At 39.9% G+C, this 24,891-nt stretch overlaps 1 protein-coding gene across 1 annotated transcript in view; it reads left to right on the forward strand.

Annotated features, from left to right (window-relative positions):
• Window positions 1-24,891, forward strand: part of MYO1D (myosin ID) — a 399,577-nt gene that overhangs the window by 222,847 nt on the left and 151,839 nt on the right. Inside the window, exon 20 of the mRNA XM_049771384.1 lies at window positions 4,132-4,245. Within this exon, the coding sequence (XP_049627341.1) occupies window positions 4,132-4,245 (114 nt within the window). The remainder of the gene's footprint in view (window positions 1-4,131; window positions 4,246-24,891) is intronic.

A 24,891-nucleotide genomic window follows, 5' to 3' on the forward strand; every position in this document is an offset into this window, starting at 1 on the left:
GTTGGGCACTTGCCATACAGCTGGTCAGCCCAAATTTAGTCCTCAACATCCATATAGTCCTCCAAACCCTGCAGAAGTGATCCCTTAGCAGAGCCAGAATTAAACCCTGAGCACCACTGGGTAGGTCCCAGAAAAGAAATTTTAAAAAATTTTTTGAGGTATCTTATTTTTTTTGGATTGGATTTTATTTGGTTTGGGGCCATATCTGGCTGTTTTCAGGGACTACTTCTAGTTCTGTTCTAAGTGATCTCTCTTGCTGATAGTTAGGAGATCATATGTGGTACGAGGGGATTACATTTGGGTATGTCATGTACAAGGCAAGTGCCCTACCTGCTGTACTGTTTCTATGGCCCCCAGCCACTATTCTAATTCCTTTCATTTTAGGATGTTTTTTGCCATTTCTTGACTTTGAATGTGTGAGGATCTGGATTCAATATTTTTGAGTTGATGGGACGGAAGGGAACTTGGGAACACTGATGAAAGAACATTGACACTTATGGTGAAATTGATTTTGAACACTTTATGTCTAAAACTCAGCTATCAACTTTGTGAATCACAGTAAATTAAATTAATTTTTAATAAAACAAAGTACTTTTTGTTTAAAAATGAAAAAGTAAAGATTATCCTACACTAAAACATTAGCCTTTAGATTTAAATAATTAAAATTCATGATGGGTTTATAACATGATGGCCTCCAAAGTAACTAAAAACAATCTAGAAGAGATCATATAAATGTGGTGTATTCCTCCATTGACAGTAATGTAGATGCGTACATGTGTACATATGTGTACATGACTAAGCACTTATTTCTTTATACCTATGTGCTCAAAAGTTATTAAGTTAGCAAGATTTTGGAAAAAGCACAGTGAAAGCCTGTTTTGAAACTTAAGAAAACAATTTTCATTTGGTTTGAAAAAAATTATACCAGAACATGAGACTTTTTACTTTGTTATGAAGTGAATTTGTTAATAAGTTTTATTTGTAACTATTTTCCAAGGACACCAAGGTTTTTAACGTACTGCCAATTTCAAGATGATTAATATCTCTTTTATATTGGCTGCATTAATTAGCACTAGATTAGTGAACTATAGTCAGTAGCTTAATTACCACAAGATTAATAAGGAAAAGCAACCTCTTTTACCAACTCAGCATCAACTTTAAGCTTAAAAAGAAAAATCTACATAACAGTTTCAGCAAGTATGTATTTTTTTTCTTTCTTTTTTTTTTTTTTTTTGTTGTTGTTGTTGTTTTTGGGTCACACCCGGCAGTGCTCAGGGGTTATTCCTGGCTCCAGGCTCAGAAATTGCTCCTGGCAGGCACGGGGGACCATATGGGACGCCGGGATTCGAACCGATGACCTCCTGCATGAAAGGCAAACGCCTTACCTCCATGCTATCTCTCTGGCCCCTATTTTTTTCTTTCAACAACAAGCCAACATGGTCTAAAATTTACTAGTCGATTGTGCTTACATTTATTAAGACTTTTCCAGTTTTTGTTGTTGTTTTTGTTGTTGTTTGTTTTTGGTTTTTGTTTTGCTTTTTGGGTCACATCTGGCAGCGCTCAGGGGTCACTCCTGGCTCTATGTTCAGAAATCACTTCTGGCAGGCTCCGGGGACCATATGGGATGCCGGGAATCGAACCACTGTCCTTCTGCATGAAAGGCAAACGCCTTACCTCCATGCTATCTTTCCAGCCCCGACTTTTCCAGTTATTAAGCAAAAAGTTTTACCTTTTCAGTAGAGAGCTATAGATACTTATTTAACTTAATAATGAAAGATTAAATTACACATAGAAATACCTTAGTTTCGGGGCCAGAGAGATAGCACCGCGGTGTTTGCCTTGCAAGCAGCCGACCCAGGACCCGAGTTGTTTGGTTCGAATCCTGGCTTCTCACATGGTCCCCCGTGCCTGCTAGGAGCTATTTCTGAGCAGATAGCCAGGAGTACACCCTGAGCACACACCCCCCCCAAAAAAAAGAAAGAAATATCTTAATTTCTTGGTGTTTATAAACCTCATCCAATTTTCTTCCCTTTCTTTTTAAGAAAAGAGCAATGGGGGCTGGAGAGATAGCATGGAGGTAAGGCGTTTGCCTTTCATGCAGGAGGTCATCGGTTCGAATCCCGGCGCCCCATATGGTCCCCTGTGCCCGCCAGGAGCAATTTCTGAGCATGGAGCCAGGAAAAACCCCTGAGCACTGCCGGGTGTGACCCAAAAACCAAAAAAAAAAAAAAAAAAAGAAAAGAGCAATGATGTATATCCACAGTTTGAGATTAACGCTTTTATCCATTAGCTCCTGTTGTTCTCAAGTCTTCTACTTAAATTCATACACCACAAACACAAGTCACTGCCCATTGGCCGGTGCTTGTTGTTGTGAATGCCCAACAACATTAATATTTCTGTTTTCGTTCTTAGTTTCACGCATATCATATTGATTTGGTGGGTCCACACTTGCCATGCTTAGTGCACCATGGCATTGCCAGGGATGGAACCTAAGCCTGCTTTCAACACATGTGACCAGTCCTTTGAACCATTGCACATTGATTCTTTTGTTTTTATTTTGTGGAATTTTTGTTTTGTTTTGTGCTCCACCTGCAGTGGTCAAAGGTTACTCCTGGTTCTACTCTCAAGAATTATTTCTAGCAGTGCTCAGGGGACCATATGGGTTGCTGGGGATTAAACACAGGTCAGTGCCCTGCCTGTTGTACTCTCTATCACTCCAGCCCTTTGATTCTGAACTGTGAAATAGTTCAGAGAAAGGGGTAGTCATCTTTTTTTTTTTTTTTTGGTCCACACCCAGTGACGCTCGGGGTTACTCCTGGCTATGTGCTCAGAAATCACTCCTGGCTTGGGGGACCATATGGGATGCCAAGGGATTGAACCATGCAGTCCATCTTGGGTCAGCCGCATGCCCTACCCTTGCACCATCATTCCGGCGGGTAGTCATCTTTTAATGTAAGAATTGAAGATGATTTATACTAGTGTCTTTAGAAGACTGGGTATTTGAAATTGCAATCATACTTTTACAGGGAAGGTTCTCTGGGTTCCTGCACTATTCCTCTGGGCCCATCAAGTGGTACCTTGTTATATTCCTGATTTATATTTCCTCCTGGCTAGCAATACTAAGTTTGTTTTCAGGTGTTCATTGGCCATTTGCACATTCTCTTCTCATTTTATTAGACTTTTTGCATATATGTTTACATATTCAATATATTTATGTATTCAATATGCGACTCCATATATAGATATGTTTTACAAAAATATCGTGGTTTGTGAATTTTTTTCCTTTAGAATACTAGGTTCTGGGGCTGGGTAGTTGGCGCTGGAGGTAAGGTGTCTGCCTTGCAAGCGCTAGCCAAGGAAGGACCGCGGTTCAATCCCCCGGCGTCCCATATGGTCCCCCCAAGCCAGGGGCGATTTCTGAGCGCATAGCCAGGAGTAACCCCTGAGCGTCAAACGGGTGTGGCCCAAAAACCAAAAAAAAAAAAAAAAAAAAAAAGAATACTAGGTTCTGTGTTGCTTAGTCCTTTAATTCTTTGTGTGTGTGTGTGTGTGTGTGATTTTTGGGCCACACCCGGCAGTGCTCAGGGGAAACTCCTGGCTCCATGCTCAGAAATTGCTCCTGGCAGGCACAGGGGACCATATGGGAAGCCGGATTCGAACTGATGACCTTCTGCATGAAAGGCAAATGCCTTACCTCCATGCTATTTCTCCGGCCCCTAGTCCTTTAATTCTTATGTTTTTATTTTCTCTGCATTTTCAACTTTAAGTTACAGTTTCACAATATGAAAATTGCTATTTATTTTAAGTACTCATTGCTGTTTGCCTTTCATGCAGAAGGATGGTGGTTCGAATCCCGGCATCCTATATGGTCCCTTGTGCCTGCCAAGGGCAATTTCTGAGCATAGAGCCAGGAGTAACCCTTGACCGCTGCCGGGTGTGACCCAAAAACCAAAAATAAATAAATAAATAAATAAATAAATAAATACTCATTTCTTTGAGTGGGAGTGGCCATACACTCACTTTAAAGAATGTGTCCCTGCAGCTGTGTACTACTTAAACCTCTGTATTCTTGAAGAGAATTTGATTTCCTTGTTAATGAGACATCATTATTTGTTGCTTTGTGTCTTGCAGGTGAATCGATTTAGTAAGGTGGAAGACAGAGCAATTTTTGTGACTGATCGTCATCTGTATAAAATGGACCCTACTAAGCAGTATAAGGTGATGAAGACGATCCCTCTGTATAACGTGAGTGTCTCTGCTTCTCAAGGGTTTCTAACCTGCTGTTTATGGACCATACAAGCATGGTCTGTAGTCTGACCATGAGAACAAAGGTGGGGCTTTGGGAAGCCCACGAATTACTGAAACTTCATCTCACTCTTACTTTTCATATAAAGGTATCATTTTTCAGGTAAAAAAATTGAAAACTTTCATAGATTAATGAAAGCATTTTTGAAAAGTATAAGAATTATACATCCCCTTCCTATTACAGTGATCTTTATTTCTAAACCAACTTCCTACTTAAATGTGGTGAAATGTGATATACATACACTTCTTTATTTTCATACACTCAGGTAGAAAACTGCCTTATGAAAGAAAGCATTACCTCTTCTCTAATTGTAAAATGTGGAGGCTGCAGAAATAGTACAGAGCTTAAGGCATTTGCTTTGCCCCTGGCCAACTCTGGTTTAATCTCCAGTGTCTCAAATGGTCCACTGGACCTCCAGATGTGATTTCTAAGTGCAGATCCAGAAGTAACCCTGACCATTATTGGGTGTGGCCCAAAAACCAAAAGGAAAAATGTATGCTATTTCTAGATATTGAACCAGTGTATTTATACACATAATTGTTAGTTGTATTGTCTCTGATCTAAATATCCTCAGTTGTTCTGTCTCCAAAGGGTTTTGTGTTCTGTCTTATTTCTTACTTGAAATATGAAATGTGGTGGGAGTCTCCTTAAATCTAAATATGAAAGTTAAATTTTCATTTATCTGCTTTACAAGTAACTTGTAATTCTTCAGAAATATTCTGCTGGGCTAATGGACCTTTTCCTTTTTCTGCTAGCTATTAAAGGGGAATTCTATATTTTGCCCAATAATAGACTTTATAAGGAATGTTACTTAAATCCTGTGAGTCTCTACAGAAGAGAATAGGACCTTTTATTAAGTTATTTGTAGCATCCTTGAAAACTATTTGTCCTGATTAAGTGTGTGATTTAGCTCTTTTGTACATTCTCCCTCTCTTTTTTTTTTTTTTTTTTTGGTTTTTGGGCCACACCCGGCGTTGCTTAGGGGTTACTCCTAACTGTCTGCTCAGAAATAACTCCTGGCAGGCACAGGGGACCATATGGGACACCGGGATTCGAACCAACCACCTTTGGTCCTGGGTCGGCTGCTTGCAAGGCAAACACCGTTGTGCTATCTCTCCGGGCCCTCTCCCTCTCTTCTTTCTCTCTTTTTCTCCTCTTTCTCACTGTCTCTCTCTCTCCCCATCCCTTCCTCCTTTTCAATAGAAAGGATTGTAGCTAAGAACTTTATATTCTAAGAAATTCGCGGTTGTATATTGTCTTCTGCAAAGACTGGTGACAGTCATATTTTAATCATAGTTGAAGCCTTTTAACCTTGAAATCTTTTATATCAATATAAATTTATTTTATAAAGAGATACCAGAATTACTATGATTAATTCACATGTCAGCTTATTTATGAAAATGTATCAATTATACAGTCAGCAAGCATTTGTTCAGAATATATTGCTATGAGCAATGCACATATTATTGTCTGAAGATATAATAAAGAATATAAAGGGACCTTATAGCAAAGTAAAAAAATTATACCTCTCAAGATATAATTGCAATGTAGTATGATAGTAACTATGGTGGAAGCCTAGAAAGTACTTTAATTTTCCTATTTTCATTTTCTTTTGGTTTGGAGCTTTATTTTTTTAACAATATTAGGAGTCATAAAAGCTATACCTTGTATTGATCCAATGACTTTTGGTTCCTATGGATTGAACACTGGGTTCTGTACATGCTTCCTTACTCCAATTCTTTGAATTATGCCCAATAGCTCATTCATTTTTTTATTTTATAGTATCCTTATTTAAGCACCATGATTACAAACATGTTTGTAGTTGCATTTCAGTTATAAAACAGAACACCCCCTCTTCTCCAATGCAACCTCCCACCACCAGTGCAGCCCATTTCCCTCCTCCACCACCCCCTGCCTATCTTCGAGACAGGAATTCTATTTCTCTCACTCACTGCCATTGTCATGATAGTTGTTAGTATAGTTATTTCTTTAAGTGGACTCATCACCCTTTGTGGTAAGCTTCAGATCATGGGCCGGTCCTTCCAGCCCTCATCTCTATTGTCTCTGAGTATTATGACAATAATGTCTTTTATTTTTCTTAAATCCCATAGATGAGTGAGACTATAGACTATCCCATAGATGAGTGTGTCTAATCTCTCCCTCTGACTTACTTCACTCAGCATTATAGTTTCCATGTCTATCCATGTAACTCTGCAATCTTACAGTAGGTGTAGAATGAAGGTAAGGGAGGAATCAGAATTTGTCAAACTCTAATGAAGTGTGGCATTCAAGGAGAATAAACTGTGGTATACATTTTATTTCTGTTAAGTAGAGCTCAATCAGGCACATGATATAAATTCAATAAATGTTTAAACAACTCTTTGAACTGAAGTTATTTTCTCAAATAACGTTCTTTTTCATTTTGACAAGCGTATATTTATAATGGATGTCCCCCTTTATCCTTATCATCATTATTGGTGGTATCAATAATGTGTAATAACATCAAAGTTAATAATATCTAATGGTAGTTATAGTAAAAGTAAAGTGTTGATAGAAACTGTTACAAATGCTGTCAGGGCTCTGCCTGAATTGCCTTATGTTCCCTCATTTTTGTGCATACCAATGACTTAGGCAGTCAGTATCATAAAGCTTTCCTCAGCCTGTCAAAGCTCTATCTGCCCTCACACACAGAGGGGCTAAAGTACCCAAGCAGGGCTGGTAGATATGGAATTGAAAAGTTTCATTATATCCCTCTTAGACCATAATAGTTCCAAAGTAGCTTTGTACCATTTCCTGGAGCTGTTCTGCAGGTGTGAACTGCAGCTACCACACATTGTGTTAGCTGGCTTGTTTTGTTTTGGAGGGACCACACCTGGTGGTATTCAGGAGTTCAACTGCTGGCACTCAAGAGTGTTAGGGCGTTTGCCTTGCACAAGGCCAACCTCGGACAGGCCTGGGTTAGATCCTCAGCATCCCTTATGGTCCCCTGAGCCTGCCAGGTATGACCCCTGAGCGCCACCAGGTGTGGCTCAAAAACAAACAAAAAATCAGTTTTATCTACAGTGAATTTCAGATGCCAGTGAAACTTACAAAAATACATTTTGTAAATAATTAGAAGTTTGATATTATAGCAGGGACAGAACTCAGCCTTTCAAGAAAAATATATAAGATGGATATATATAATTATAGGCTAAATTGTAAATGGATAGAGGAGCAGTATATTTTTTCAAGAAATGAAACATGCTTAATGGTGGGAAAGGTGAATCATTGAAACAGAGTAAAAGGAAGTCTCTTCATGGCCCTATGGTTTCTCATCTTTCTTTTACTATGCTAAATGAGCTTTCATTTCTCTTTAATTTCATAAATTTTGAATTATTCTAGGAAAGAAAGGAACTTTGGGACTGTATCTTAGAATCAAATTGGAAAGCTTTCAGGAATCTAATTAATAACATATAACTAAAAGGGTTCCCCTACTTATCCTTTCTGTTCCTTATATATCTAGTTTTTTATTCTTTTGAATGCAATTCCTTCCTGTTATAGTTAGGTTTTTCTGATTCTGTGGAGCCCAATGCTATCTTAGGTAACAGTTGGTTTTATTTCCAAATTGGTAGTAAGGGAGAAGATGTTTGCAGAAACCCAGAGAAAGTTCCCATTCATAGTTTAAGGAATGTCTGAGCAGTAGTGTTATTTGCCACCCCTCTATAACAAGATTACGTAGCGAATCAAAATCAAGTTATCAGTTACTAGTAGTACTCCCAGAAAAAAGAGGCGAGGACCCCTTTTGTGTGATCTCTTCTAATCATTTCCTTTCTTCCTTTTTAGAGCATAGTCTTGCTTATTTTGAACTTAACATAAATGAAATGTAATACTTTATATTTTGGTTTTATGTGGTTCCTTTTGACATATCTACAAGATATACCCATTATTCATGGGATCAGCTTGAGCCAGTCATTTTCAAGGCTTACAGTATTCCATTTTAACAATGGTTACCACCATTTATCCTTTCATTCAAGTGCAGATGGATAGTGGAAATTTTTTAGTTATTCTGGTATGTCTCCTGTTGTTTGTGTGCCTTTATTTCACTGATACCCTGAAGTGAAAATGCTCTTTTACTCTAGTAGGTCATTTCAATTTTCCATAGTGATTGCACTATTTATAAGACTATTCAAAAAGTATGAAATTTCTAGTTGCTCCAATTCCTGTCCACTCCTAGATACCAACAGACTTTTGGGTTTTAGCTCTTTTCATAGGAATAGGGTAGTTATACATTATGGGATTTTTGCCAGCTTTACTGAAATGTAATTGACATAACATTAACATGATTAACATGAACAATGTGTTGATTTCATTCACTCATATATAGCGGTAGAATTAGCTGAACCTCTGCTCATCACATAATTACTATTTTTATTCTTTATAAGAACATTTAAAGCCTATTGATTTTTCAGGTAGATTTTGTTAAGTACAATAACCCTGCTCTACATGAATGTCAAGCCTCGCCTATAACTAGAAGTCAGTACATGTTAGCTAACACTACCCTGTTTTCCCCATCCCTGTCCTCTGGTAAACACTATTGTTCACTTTATTTCTGTGGATTTAACATTTTAGATTCTACATATAACATACTATGCATACTTATTTTTGTGTGATTATTTATCACAGTTTGTTGGTATCTTAACTCCAATACTTCACACTATAACTTTTTGTAAATAGAAGCTTTGAAGAAGTGAGTTAAAATGAGGTCATTAGAGGACCTACTTGAATATGAATGGTGTCCTTAAAAGAAAAGGTGATTGGAAACACACAACACACACAGCCATGTAAGCTAAAGAGCCAAGGCAGCCTTTTAACAGGCTAGGGTAAGAACTAACCATGCCAACCACTTATTCTTGGACTCTAACCTCCAGATGGTGGTGGAATTTTTTTGTTACTTAAGTCAGTTCATCTATAGTGCTCTGTCTGGCTGCCGTAGCAAACAGATACACTGACTTACAATAAAGTTCACCCCTTGGGAAGCACAGTTCAATAATTAATAGTAATTTTATGCAGTTGTACAATTAATATGTAATCCAGTTTTTGAAACATTTTCTCCAGGAAGTTTTCTCATGCCCATTTATAATGAATCTTCATCCCAAACTTTAGTCCCAGATAGTTCTGGATCTTCTTTCTGTTTCTATACGTTGACCCTTTGTAGTACTATGCCTTTGCATAATATACTATATTCTGTTTCTCCTGCTTTAATGGGCACATGGCCACTACATACCCTCACACACAGATATCTATGGAGTATGTATCATTTTTCTTGGGAAGACAGACCCCATCATGTACCAGTTACTTAACTTTGTGAGAAAATGCCAAGTGGCTTTCCACTCTTCAATATTACTTTTCTTCTAGTATCAGAGTGTTGGATCTTCTGCTTCCTCACCATCATTTGCCATTGCATGGCATTGGCTTTGTCTGTTCCAGGGCACACAACCCAGTGGCATGACAGTACTTGATGCAGTACTGCTGAGAGGCCCACGTGGTACTGGCAAATGCTGTACTCTTCAGGCTGTTCCAACAGCCCAGCACTGCCTTATTTTTTTTCTAAGTGTCTAGAATTGGTCTCACTGGATCTATCTGATTATTTTCTCATGGCCCATTTAACTTATTCTTCTACCTCCCCTATATTTTCTGTAAACTGGAAGTTGGATCAGAAATGTTAATTTTATTTGTATAGTACACTTCCACACACTTAATCAGATCATACCTTTTACTCAGCAAAAACAGCACATGCACAGCTAAGACTTGGATCTTCTTTGAAAAATATTTTATTGTAACTGATGTTATTATGGTGCCCCTATGATAGCCTGTTTTAAAGTTCATGAAGAAGAGAGATCCTGTGTGTTCCTGTGAATCATAGCAGTTTTGCATTAAAAACTGGGGCAAACATCTCCACCTACTAATAAGTGCCAACCAGTGATTATACCTGTTATTCCCCATTCACTCTCCCAGTCTCTTGTCATAACTAAGTTCTTCCAGCACTTTGCTCATATGTCTATGAGTTCCTTGTGCCAAGCTTTCATGACACTAGGACTATTTCATTTGTTTCTGACTCAGTCCCACTCCCACACCCCACTCTCTAGATCTCTGCTCAGCCGAGTTTCCCTCAGCTATGGTAAACTCTCAGCTATTGGCATTAATCCTTAGCAGACATTCCTTATTTTAGGGCATCTCTCTAGTAAGCCTTCTCTTCCCTACTTTTCCCACATCTTCAGAGATCTCAAGGACCATGTCATGAGCACCTTGGTGCAAGACAGCAGAACTACCTGCCATCTCTCCACCAGACTAAGCCCACTCAGTACTAGCAGTGTTGACCTCTGGGCTCATATTTGCACCCTTGCCCTGCCTCAAAACTTGCTTGCTCAGCAATTTAAATTGTTCTCTTCTTTTCCTGTTCAGTTTTATTTCCTTCTTTCCTATGCTTTCTAAAGCTTAAATGGATGTCTTTCATTCTATACTTACTGTCGAATAGTTACTTGCTGCATAAAAATGTCCTTACCTCTGTGATATTTATGGAAACAGTTGCCCACGCACTCAGAACCCATGTTCTTGAGAAGCTGCCATCCTCTCTCCTTCTCTTCCTGAGTTTCCTCAGCATTCTGCCATGTTCACTAGTTCTCTTATAGCCTTTGCTCGGCTCCTTGACCTGCCAGCTGTGATAGCCTCCCCTGTCCACCTCACCTCAGGGACCTTCTTACCCACATGAGCTGCCTTTTAGATCTGAGGCTCCAAGAGTAAGGGAATTTCAGCCCAGAAAACCTCAGGGGTGGACAGTGGTTGCTTTGAGTCTTTGTTCGCATTTCTTTTATTAGACTATAACAAACTTGATTTCTTTTTTTCTTTAATAATATATTTATTTGGGGCTGGGAAGGTGGCGCTAGAGATAAGGTGTCTGCCTTGCAAGCGCTAGCATAGGACGGACCACGGTTCGATCCCCTAGCGTCCCATATGGTCCCCCCACCAAGCCAGAGGCGATTTCTGAGCGCATAGCCAGGAGTAACCCTTGAGCATCAAATGGGTGTGGCCCAAAAACCAAAAATAATAATAATAATAATATATTTATTTTCTTTAATAATATCTTTATTTTTCTTTAATAATATATTTACAAATATGTTTATAGTTGGGTTTCAGTTATAAAAAAAGAATACCCCCCTTCACCAGTGCAATCTTCCCACCACCAATGCAAACTTGATTTTCTTAACAGATATCTAATTTGCAGGAGGAAAAAAGGAATGCATAATGTATTCCTATATACCCTACACCAACTTCCTTATTTAATAATTTCTTGCTTTAACTGATATGCTTGTTGCAATTGTTGAGCCAATCTTGATGCTGTTATTAGCTAGGGTCTGTAGTTCTGCAGGTCTGTATTCACTAATTGTTACCTAATGTCATCCTCCTCACATAATTCACCAGTATACTGCATTTGGTTGTCCTGTACCTCAGATTCCTCTTGATGATAGCACTTTCTCAGACTCTCCTTTCTTTTGATGACCCCAACAGTTGGGAGGCATGTTCATTAGCTAGCTGGTCAGATAGCCCACTCTTGAAATCTGTCTGAAGTATGTTAGGAAGAGCACAGTGAGAAAGTGACATCTTCACCACATTCCATCTAGGATACATACTAGCACCCTGACTTCTGACTATTACTGTTGACCTTTATGCACTGGCTGAGATTGCATTTGTCAAGTTTCTCCCCTGGAATTCCTCCTCCCTCTCCTCTCTTCCCACATTATACTCCTTAGAAAGAACTCGGGACACATGGCCCAGACTCACATCGTGGCAATTAGACCCCACCTCATTAAGAAAAGAATGTGTGTATAAGTTCTGAAAAGCTCCTCACCATGAAAGGTTTGTCTCTTCTCTCCCCCACTTGTCAATTTAGCTAGTCATTTATTTACAGCAGTAGAAGTAGCGAGTGTTTATTTTATGCTCTGAGTCATATATGAATGCTGCCTTAGTTGCTCACGTCGTTCCTGTTTTGGCTGCTGGAAGCTCTGTCAGTGGTCTCCTGCACTCCTTGAAGATACTCCCATTGTAGGGTGTCATGAATGTTTGGTTGATGATTTAGCATTTCGAAACTTCTGTCACTGCAAGATGTTCCAAAATTGTCTTGGTTTTTTTGGTTTCAAAGCCCTAGATTTTTCCACTTTTCCAAGAAGCCCTGGTACTAAGAAGTCAATCAAATCTAGCAGTCCTGGCACTGTTTCTTTCAGGTCCTCTCAGTAGGCAGAGAACAGAAATATGTATGTCTGTATTGATCCCTGCATTCAACATGTCTACAAATAGTTCATCTTTTAATAAAAATGTGACTTCATACTGACATCTCTGATTAGTCCCTTATTAATAGAATATCTCACTTTACCTCCTCTTGAGAATTTTTTTTTAATTCTCAGTCCAACAGTATGAAATTTGGTTTTGACTCTCTGCTACCCATTTACTTATTTTTTGATTTTCAGTATCCATGGAGAGCAGTATTAGAATTGTTATACTGAACCCCTGTGGAACACAGTTTTAGCAAGTTTTATGTGTGGGTCCTTTAGCTTTTAATCTCAGAGACTCTTCCTATTTCCAGTGTTACTTTAGTCAGCACCTGCACCTTTTCTTCCTACTCTTTTACTGACGTTGTTTCAGACTATTTTAATTACATTCTCTTCTCACGTTCTATGTTCTTTTCTGGGGTTTTCTGAAATTCTAAGTGATTTGTTTTTAACTTAAGATTCTTTCTTTGCGGTCTAAAGTTTTGTGGGTTTTGACACCTGCATAATGTCCTGTATTCATAGTATAGCATCATGCACAGTATTACACATTCTAAACATCTCCTGTGTGTAACCTCATCTTTCTACTCTCCTAAAAGCAACCATCTCTGTCCAGGTGTGCCTTTCCTAGACTGTTATATAATCAGGGCCACACAGTATTCAAGCCTTGCAGAGTGACTTCTTTCACTTATTAATGGGTTATTTTAGGGGCAAGAGAGATTTACAGAGGGTGGGGTGTTTGCTTTGCCCACACCTATCTGGGTTCAATCCCTGGCATCCCTCTGGTCCCCTGAGCACTGCCAGGAGTAACCCTGAGATTCACCAGGTATGGCCCAAAGACCAAAAACAAAAACAAAATAAAAGAGGACCATGATTTAGGGCTTTTTCAGGGCTTTATAATTCATTTCTTTTTCTCACTGAAGAATATTCTGTTAAATCAATGTCTCATGGTTTATCCATTTGCCTATTTGAAGGAGATTTTTATTGCTTCCATTTTTTCAGTTTATGAATAATTTTGAATATATCGCTTGCATATTTTTGTATGAATACAAATTTGGTGTATCTTTCAGGTTTATTTTCATTTCTGAGTCATACCTAGTGGTTCTTAGAGCCACCTTCTACCTTTGTACTCAGAAATCATTACTGGTGGAACTCAGAAAATCCAGGTGGACCACATGCAAGGCAAGTGGCTTGCCCATGGTACTATCTCTCTGTTCTAAGAACAAAAGTTTTCAAGTTATTTGGGCATATAGCTATGAATGAGATTACCAGATTATGTGAGAAGACAAATTTTAGATCTTTAGATCAGATTTAATTGTCTTTATTAAATAATTCATGACTGAACAATCCCCTATAGCCAAAAGAGGGTACCCTCTAATTTTAACTTTATAAGAACTGTCAAATTGTCTCCCAGTGGCTATATCATTTATTCATTCCTGCCAGCCATGGATGAAAGAACTCACTTTGCATTAGGGTTTTTAAGATAATCCAGTAGGTATATGGCAGCATCATGTATTTCTCTATTGCCCTAAAATCGGCACACACTGAGATCTCAGTTCATCTTTTGGTTTCATTTAGGGGTTACACCCTGAAGTGTTCAGAGGCTTCTCCTGACTTGGCACTCAGGGGTTGTTCCCTGTGGTGCTAGGGATAGAACCCGAGGGTTTAGCACGCACAGCCTGTAACCAAGCTCACTGAGCTATACCATAGCCCACAGTTTACTTTATTTTGGGAGGCTCAGCCAGAAGTACTCAAAGCGTACTCCTTGCTCTGCACTCAGGAATTATTTCTGGCAGGATTCCAGGATCCATATAGGATGCTGGAGATCAAATCCCAGTTGGCAAAATGCAAGGCAAGTGCCCTATCCACTGCTCTCCAGCTCTGGCCCCTCAGTTTACATGTAACTACAGGAACCACCCCTGACATAAGATCAATGGTGTCAACCTAAACAAAATATAAGTGAAAAAGGGGGTCAGAGAATCCCTGGCATTCCACATGGTCCCCCGAGCCTGCCAGGAGTGATTTCTGAGTGCACCAGCTGTTGCCCCAAAGTCTATCTATATATATGTAAAAGATAAGTTTGGCACCATTTTCCTCCTTAGCAAAAATTATTCTAACAAGTCATTTAACAATGATTCTATTTGCCCTTCACAGAAAAGGTAAAAACAGGAACTCATGCCAGGATTTTGAGACTACTTTTAGTAAATAGTTCTCACAAATGGCAGGTGGAATCATTGCAAACAGCAAACCGCAGAGGAAATGTTCAAGTAAATTTCTATATACAAATCTGAGGTAGGTTAGGGTTCCAGTCAGCTGTGTGACTGTCAAATTAGTATAACCCCCCTTAAGCCACTCTATGCTATATTTGTAAGTTGTAATAAAAAATAAAGTGTTCATTCCAATACAGTTGTCAAAAAAGTTAATATTTTTATAGAAACTAGCTGAGTTAAAATTTGAATGTTTTGAGGAACTGGAAGACTTAAGAGTCTCCATAGGCTGAGGCTGTATAAAGAGAACAAAGGCAAGAAGCAACCTGCCTAATTAGTAATGCTGTGTCTAAAACTTCGATTGCCATTTCCTCCCCTCTGGAAATCACCCCGGAGACCCCTATAGATTGGTGGGAAAGCTTGCACCCCGCTGCAGAGATGCATTGCTTGGATCAGATCGCCTCCACCATTGGAGCTCATGGAGACATTACTCACCCACCAGCGCTCTCCAGCGAGATGCCAAGATCGAGTTTAATTTGCGTAAACGTAAAATCTGTTCACTGGTTTCAAGTGGAACCACATAAATGGAAACCTTGAACTGACCCCCCACTAGAATGCCTCTTGCCCTTTTGTTTATGAATTGGCTATCTTTACTTGATGGCTTGGTTTCAGAGAGCATTGAATCCGCCCGTTAATGTTGTTTGAGATAGCCCTTTTTTAATCTATGTGAGCTAGATGGCTAAAGAAGTAACCGCTTATCTCCACAAATACCTCCTTTAGTTCTGCAGAGAATACAAAGCAAGCAGCAGGGAGAAAGACAATTATCTGAACTGATGTGACTGTTTCGTGGAGGTAAATGAAGAGCAATTATGTCAGGCTTCATGCTTTATTATTCTATTTGACTTGACTCGCTAGGTATCATTTCATTTGAATGATAGATTGTCCTTGCGATATGTACATGGATGAACCCTGCTGAAATCCATCAGCTCTACTTTGCAGCACCATTTCCAAAGTGCCCTACCCTCTCAGGCAGTGTTCCAGGAGAAGGTGTTTCCATGGTAATCTCAATGCAGGCGGTCAGCTGATGTCTGGCACCGCCTGAGCTAGCTTGCTCCAGCCCTCTCCCTCTCTCTCCTTCCTCAAGACCTTACACTATATTTATTAATCTTTGGTGGTAGGAAGTATAAAATCCTTAATGTCAGACACTGAGAGGCACTCAGCTTTATTTATTTAGATAATAAATTCACTTCCCTAATTAATTTTCTGCAGTTCCTGGAAGCCTTGTTATTTTGAATATCTTGTGCACACATTTATATTTTGGCCTGTATGACAAAAGAGTTATTTAGCAGTGTCAGACACTTGGAAGCCACTGATCCTAGAAAATTAAGTGCTGCCTAAGTAAGAGAATAATTTAAACAATAGAAGTGTTAAGTTTCTATTTCATTTTTCTGGAATCTTTTCTTGCCCTAATGACTTTGGCAGTAATAGTGTTTTTACACTCTCTATCATTTGTTTTAGCATTCCATGACTTTTTTTTTGGGGGGGGGGCACACTCGTCAGTGCTCAGGGGTTACTCCTGGCTGTCTGCTCAGAAATAGCTCCTGGCAGGCACAGGGGACCATATGGGACACCGGGATTTGAACCAACCACCTTTGGTCCTGGATCGGCTGCTTGCAAGGCAAACACCGCTGTGCTATCTCTCTGGGCCCACATTCCATGACTTTAAAAAAAAAATAAATTTATAGTTAAGAAAATTGCAGGGGCTGGACAGATAGATAGTACAATGGGTAGGGTACTTACCTTGTATGTACTCTGCGGCAGGCACACTTACCAGCCTACTGCATGTATCTAATGTACGAGGTCTCATGGCCCCTTGAGAAAGCAATGGAGTGAAATAAGCTGAATAACAGAGGCCTGGACAGCCACATTGATGCCCGTGTTGGAGACTCCTTTGTCTCAAGAGAAAACCATCAAGTTTAGTTCCAAAGGTTGGAATATTCATAGGCTATTGTTCCAGGCCTCCCTGCTAAGCCTATCTGGCCCTGAACCCTGGACCCAACTGTGAGAGACCCCTTTGACAGTAAGGAACACAAACCACTAAAATCCTCTTGAAATAACAGTATATATAATAACATATGTTGCATTCCTAATACCAGGCATTTATAAAATGGTTCTCATGTACCTTATCTATTATTGTCAGTCTTCCTCAAGAAATTCATCATTGGGCCAAATAGATAGTACAGTGGATAAAGATCTTGCCCATATCGAGCATCCCATATAGTCCCTTTAACATTACCAGATGTGACCCAAAAGCAAAAAGTTTTAAAAAATAATAAAAAAGAAGTCCATCATCATTTTATAAATGAAGAGATCATTTTTTCAGGAAAATTGGTCACTAGTGCAAGATATCTAAGACACCAAAGCCCAAGATCACCAGAAAATTTGACATCTCCTTCTTGTATGATGTGTACATTCTCATACTCTCTTTTTTTCTCCCCTGCCCCTTGTTTATGTAACTCTTTTTTTTTTTTCAAGATTTTTTTTAAAAAAAAAAATTACTTAGGGGCCAGAGTGATAGGACAGTAGTAGGGTGTTTGCCTTGCACATGGCTGATCCAGGATAGATCCCGGCATCCCATATGGTCCCCCCAAGCCAAGAGTGATTTCAGAGCACATAGCTAGGAGTAACCCCTGAGTGTCACCAGGTGTGCCCCCCCCCAAATAAAATTTACTTAATTTAAAAACTGTGGTATACATAATACAGTTAACTTTTTTCAAAGTTACAAAGCGGTTCATTATTGAGTTTCAGTCATGTATTGTATCATACCCTTTACCAGTACACATTTACTACCACCAGTATCCCCAGTTTCCCTCCCCCTCCCTCTCTAGCCTGCCCTCTCCCCTCCCAGCCTCTGTAGCAGGTCTTTGTTCTCTTTCTCTCTTTCTCACTCTCTCATTCCCCCACTTTTTTTCCTTTTAGACACTGTGGTTTGCTATATTGTTACTGTATCTCCTCTCAGCCCCCAATTCTTGGCCAGAGTGATCATTTCCAACTATCATTGCCATAGTTGTCCCTTCTCTCCCCTAACTATACTCTCCTGCTATTTGTGGTAAGTTTTCTATCACGGACTAGTCTTCCTGGCCCTCATCTCTTATTATCTCTGGCTATTATTACTTTACTATTACATTCTATTCTGCCATTATATTTTTTATTACTTTTGTGTCTCTGTGTGAGCACATGCATGCACATGGGAACAAGTGTATTCAAAAGAGAGATAGGCAACCAGGGCCTGGGAGAGATAGAATGTTTGCTTTCTAGAAAATCTTGTACTCTATCAAAAATTAAATCTTTGACAATATGGTTTCAGGTCATAGCAATAGTACAGAAGGAAGGGTACATGCATTGCACACAGCCAACCTGGGTTTAATCTCTAGAACCCCTTATAGAACCTCACTGGTCCCCTGAGTGCCACTAGGAGTGATCCCTAAGCACAGATCCCTGAGCATAGCCAGGTGTGGCCCCAAAACAAAACAAAAGTTGTTATGGTTTCATGCTGTGAACTATCTTAGTGGAAGATGTTCATTACACAGAGTATGAGAAAATGGAATCACCTTATGTATGATGACTTTCAAACCTTGTAGTAGATATACTTTCCTGAGACTGTTATTAAATAAATGAGCTTATTTCCATTGCTACTGGTTTAAGTCCAAAGTAAACTTCCTTTGCACTGAATTCTTATACAGTGCACTCTAGAGAGGATCTAATTTTTTTGGTGTAATATACTTGAAGAGGATTTATTTTGTGAGAATTACATCTAAATAAATCTTTACATTGTGCCAAAACTGAGGTACACTGAAGGTGAGTACATTCAAGAAGTCTAGGACCCCCTGAATTTGTTCCATTACTTCTTTGCTTCTGTGGCTGGAGTAGTTGTTTTTGTTCCCTAGGAAGTCTCTTCCAGACTCCCCCTGCTTCACCCTTCCTCCATGTTTTATTCCTCCACCAAGTCAGATTATAATAATCCCTGCATTTAAAGACCATTACACTAGACATCTCTCAGAGATCCCAGTGGGGTCTGGCAGAGACAGGAGGTATTTGTTGAACTCATGCCCCGTTTACCAGTAGTTCCCATCTCCAGAGAGTGCTGAAGTTGAAACAAGATGTCTGCCTGTGATCCTTTGAGAACATATGCACCATTCTCAGCAGAGATCCTGCACAGAGTGAAGTGCTTACTGGGTTGCAAGCTAGTAGAACCCCCGACACCCTGGCAGATGGTGCCTGAAGCTTGGAGGAACAGTAGGAAACTTTTTCTTTGTGTTGCTCTTCCCCGCCCCCCCACACACACACACACACACATGCACACATCCCAGAGTATTCTCCCTCCAGAAAATGCATGGCCTCTCATTTCATTTAGGTTCCCATTTGAAGTCACCCAAATGTGACTTCAGAGGAGTGTTTAGACCAGGGATCCTTTGATATTTTTCCTCTCACCCATGAAATGCAGCCACGGGCAAGGACTGCCAGAACATTCTCAGATTCACAGTGTGGTTGTATTTCTGGTTGTTGTGCATTCATAAACATTTGGTTGTTGCCAAATTTTTTACACACACCCCACATCCAGTTACCATTAACTGATATGAGATCACAACCCACAGTTTAAGCATCTTAGGTCAGAAATAATACCCCCAACTCCATCCTATCCTTTTCAGAACCTTTCTACTATGACACTATGATTTTTTTCATAGACATTCCTATTATATCACTCTGGCTCTCTGAGACATTCCCTTTTTTTTTTTTTTTTTTTTTTTTTTGGTTTTTGGTTTTTGGGCCACACCCGGCGGTGCTCAGGGGTTACTCCTGGCTGTCTGCTCAGAAATAGCTCCTGGCAGGCACGGGGGACCATATGGGACACCGGGATTCGAACCAACCACCTTTGGTCCTGGATTGGCTGCTTGCAAGGCAAACGCCGCTGTGCTATCTCTCCGGGCCCAACCTTCCCTATTTTTTTTAAATTATAAAAAAAAATTTTTTTTTTTTTTGGTTTTTGGGCCACACCCAGCTTCGCTCAGGGGTTACTCCTGGCTCTATGCTCAGAAATGACTCCTGGCAGGCTCAGGGGATCATATGGGATGCTGGGACCCAAACCACTGTCCTCCTGCATGCAAGGCAAAAGCCCTACCTCCATGCCATCTCTCCAGCCCATTTAAAATGTATTTTTATTTATCTTTATATATAAAAATATTTAGTTAAGCACCATGATTACAAGTATGATTGTAGTTGGGTTTCAGTCATAAACAGAACACCCCCCTTCACCAGTGTAACATTTCCACCACCAATGCCCCCCTCCTGCCTTAGCAACCCTTGCCTGTTTTTGAGTCAGGCATTCTACTTCTCTCACTCATTAAGATTGTCATGATAGTTGTTCGTGTAGTTATTTCCCCAACTGCACCACTATTCTTTGTGGTGAGCTTCATATTGTGAGCCGGTCCTTCCTGAGATCTTCCCATTAGAGCAGAGACTCATGAAGGTTCATGCATACTCATTAGACACTGCTGCCATACACTTGCTCAATAAATACCACTGTATGAATGAGTTCAATTAGTGAAGATAGAAGACTGGGAAAGCAGTTGAGGGGCAACTCCTAGAACCCTCTTAAGAAATTACATGGGCTGAATTCTAAGAGACAGAGTGTTTGCCTTGCCAATCCAGGTTCTATCCTGGGCACACTCTATGGTTCCCTGAGGCTGCCAGGAGAAATCCCTGAGCCCATAGTCAGCAACAAACCCTGAGCACAGTCAATGTGCGCCCCCTCCCCCAAATTACAAAGGGTTGAACTCAAAGCCGGAGAGATAGCACAGCAGTAGGACATTTGCCTTGCACACAGCCGATCCAGGATGAATGGTGTTCGAATCCCAGCATCCCATATGGTCCCCTGAGCTTGCCAGGAGCAATTTCTGAGCACAGAGCCAAGAATAACCCCTAAGTGCCACCAGGCATGACACCAAAATAAATAAATAAATAAATAAATAAATAAATAAATAAATAAATAAATAAATAACAAAGGGTTGAACTCAGACAAGGACAAATCACAGGAGCAAAGGAGACTGGACTGAAAGATTTCTAGGTGGTAAAAGTGGGCTGTAGGCGTTGAAGACAACAAAAGAACCAAACACAATGGGGTTTTTTTAATGGGACTGCTTGAGTAGATGGTGATGCTGATTTCTTGCCAAATTGGGAAATGTGGAGAAGTAAAGCTGTAGTAAAAGAATGTAGGAATAAAAAAGTTCTGTCCTAAATGGGTTTTATCTGAGATATCTGAAGAACAATCTAGAATGGAGACATTGATTTAGAGCCATTCATGCATGACAGCTGATGCCAGGAAAGTGACTGAGATCATGCAACGAGATGAAAGGGGAAATACCTCCATGGTGACTGCCATAGGTCTTGTAAGGCTATAATTCGGGGTTGCTTTGACAATGAGGGGACGGATAAGTTTCTTTAAAGTTTTCTGAGCCAAGAGGACCCTTTGACCTTATCTATACCTTCATTGCCTATACTTTTTTTTAATCTATACTTTCACCCACACATTTAACAAAATTTCTTGATCCGACATCTTCTGTGGAACTCTGGCAATGTGTGAGGTCCTCCGACTCTTAAAGATGAAGACCTCTTCTTGTGATCGGGATTGAAGCGAACATAACCCGCAGTCAGCATGGTGTAACTTGTTAAATGCTGAATCAAATCAGAACAAATCGCTGTGAAAGGAGCATGAGAAGGATGAAAATCATTTCTCAGAACAAGGAGGCATTTCAGGAGTTCCTAAGTATAGGCAAATGCCTGTGCATGTTTCTGCACTGAGCACCAGCAGCTGTTTCAGGTTCTTAAATGGATGTATAGTCTGCTGCGTTGGAGCAATAGATTTTTATACTCTCTCTCACATTCTCTCTCTTACTCTATCTCTCTCGGGGGCTACAGAGGAGACATCAAAGCAACAAATTTTTTTTTAACTTTTTTTTTTTTTTTTTTTTTTTTTTTTTTTTTTTAAATATAATTTTTATTTTGATCATAGTGGCTTACATATTGTTGACAATAATATTTTAGGTACATATTTACATAAAATCAGGGGGGCTTCCCATCCCCAAATTGTCCTCCCTAACCCTCCGTTTTTTGTCCTACCTCCCATTTCCTCTTCCCTCACCCTCAGGGCGGTTAGAATATATGGTCCCCTCTGTATCTAACCTACTACTTAGTAGTCTTGCATCAGTTTGGTCTTGCTGCCTCCCTTATTTCCCCCTGTAAGTGGGGGCAGGGCTAGCTAGTTCAAGTTACGTGGTTTTGCCTGAAAAAGAGAAAGTAAATAATCTGGAGTAAGGGTCTAATACCCCGAAAATGGGTAGAATCCTTCTAGAGGTTCTCATCATCAATTTGGGAAGTGAATGAGAACAAGAAGGTGAAACACTCCACCAGTACCAAAGGAAGTGTCAAATATCCAGTGAGGACTCCGGTTATATCGATAGGCACCACAAAAAACAGATAAAAAAATATTAAAAAAAAATAAGAAACAAACAAACAAAAAAGAAACAACAACAACAACAACAACAACAAAAAAAAAAACACGCCGTGGTCTTGAAATAAGAAACATGGCGTAGCACAAAACGAAAGAAGAGAAAGGAAGAGAGAAAAAAAAATAAGACTAATTGGGGACAACAATTTCAATAATCACATCCAAACAGAGAAATCGACCAAAATAGCTAGGTAAATAAAAATAATAATAACGATAATAAATGAAGGTAAGATATATATATATATATATATATATATATATATATATATATATATATATATATATATAAATGTCCAAGGTTTTGTGTTTTTTTGTATTTTTGTTTTTTTTTCCCTCCTGCCCTGGCACAGTAAATATTGGGGTTATTCGAAAAGGAATTCACTTGCCCTATGCGATATGGGGTTTCTCCGTCCTTGGAGTATAGTGTCATGGGATCAGCTCTTTGCTCAGGATCATTACTCTCCCGGTGGTGTTTTTTTTTTTTTTGGTGTGTGGAAGACTTCTGCTCTGTCCAGGGTGATACAGTCAGAGCTCTGTGTTTAGAGGTCTCAGTATCTGTACAGATCCTGAGGTAGGACTTATGGTGAAGTCAGTCTTTGTGAATCTAGAGGTTCCGTTACCTCAGTGCCATTTTAATCCATATTCTGTGGTTGGTGGTCTTGGTCTTTGCACTGAACCTAGGATGGCATCTAGAATAGCGTCTTTCTTTGTGCTTCCAGAATCCCCTTTCCGTTACAATTGTCTCTGCCGGACCTTTGGAACTGGGGATCATGCTTATTGTGCAGGTCTTAGCTCAAGCCCTAGCCTAGGGCTTTTTTATTGGTCCCAAGATGTATACAGTCTGGTCGTGGTTCTAGCAGCCAGTCATCTGTAAATCACGATCTTGGCTTTTTGGACCTACCAAAGGGTGCCACGTCTTCTGGTTTTGTCTTGTCGTTAGCTGGTAAGGTAGGCTAAACTGCTCTAAGGTCAAGTTGTTCACATTTTCCTCCTTGTCAGGATATCATGTTAGAGCTGGCCCTTGTTGTTGACCCTGCAGTATTAAGGCTGTCCCAGATGGAGTTTGTTTCTTGCAGCTATTGTGAAGAGCTGTGCCGTTTCTATGTCTGGGATCCAGGGTTCAAGGCTGGATGAATGGTATCTAATCACCTGAGGTCTAAGTTGATTCCACTTGACATATTTTCAAGGTAGGAGATATCCCTGTATTATAAACAACTATGAGTTCCTATCTCTAGTAGATAAGAGCTCTTTTTTTTTTTTTTTTGTATGTAAGATTTCCCCTTTATTTAGTGTGCCTTTGCATGGGGAAGTGGTGCTCCATTATATTGTCGGTGTATTTGGGGTGGACAGAGTGGGTAACAGCAATAGATTGCATACCCAAAAACGATAAAAAAAAAGAAAGAAAAGTATATGTGCCCACAAACGTATATGTAGGACAAACATTTAAAAAAATTAATTAGTTAAATAAATTACAAAAAAAAAATAATAAGATAAAATGAGTTAGCGAAGTTTTTAAAGGACCAAAGTGGTGCAACAGACTACTTTACAATTGGTGGAGAACAGGTAAAGAGGTAGTGTATTACAGGTCTTATTCCTATGTTGGAAGTACAGTTTTTCCCGTTGTCTTTTGGATTTTTCTTGTGGTGTGTGGGTTTGTAGGCATCTTCCAATCACACCCCCTGACCTTCAGATTGGTAAAAATTTTGCGGCAGGGAGGTCTTGGAAGAGTTCTTGCATTGGGGATACTATTGGACCTAAGTCCGGTTTCAAGAAACAGTCCACAGTTAGGGGGAGATGGTAGGAAGGGTCTCGCAGCATGAGTCCACAGGGGAGTTGGCTGTCTTTTCTTGCAGGAGACGAGGTGCGGGTTTGGCTGGGTGTCCCCTCGCCTGGGAGCTGGGTACTGGTTCGTTGGGTGGGAGGTCGATCTTGATGCCTAAAAGATTAAGGGCTGAGGGTGGAGAGTTTTAATATGGTGGGAGACCTGGATGGGATTGAGGGGTGAAGGGATAGTTGGATTTCCGGGGGGGGAGAAAGGGGAAGGTATATGGGAGGGGTATGAAGGAAGAGAAAAGAGAAAATATCGAAGAAAGAAAGGGAGAAGAGAAAGGGAAAAAAGTAAAGAGAAGAATAGAAGAGCAAAAAAGAAGAAAAAAAAAGTAGTGAGAAGAACGAAGAGAATTGCAAGGGAATGCTGGTTTGGTTGAATGTGTTCGATGACTAGAACCAGTAGTTTAGGTCTGTACATCGCAGGTACTGCTTTGGTGGACTGACTGGTCACGTGCTTCAATTCCTAAATGAAGGTTTAACCTAGAGATAAAGTGTATGTTAAAGAGTTTTCGCGTGGCCATCTCGTAGTGCAGGCAAGGTATGGTATCTCGTGTGGTATCCCGAGTTGCCATCTTAGTTTGTCCGCCCTTTGTATCTAAGGGCGCCTGTGAACAGAAAAGCTGAGAGGTTATTTAAAATATATTAAGGTAAAGGGATTAAAACGTAGTGTTATGGTATGTTGCC

The sequence above is a fragment of the Suncus etruscus genome, chromosome 1 (genome assembly GCF_024139225.1).
Source record: "Suncus etruscus isolate mSunEtr1 chromosome 1, mSunEtr1.pri.cur, whole genome shotgun sequence".
Classification (NCBI taxonomy): domain Eukaryota; kingdom Metazoa; phylum Chordata; class Mammalia; order Eulipotyphla; family Soricidae; genus Suncus; species Suncus etruscus.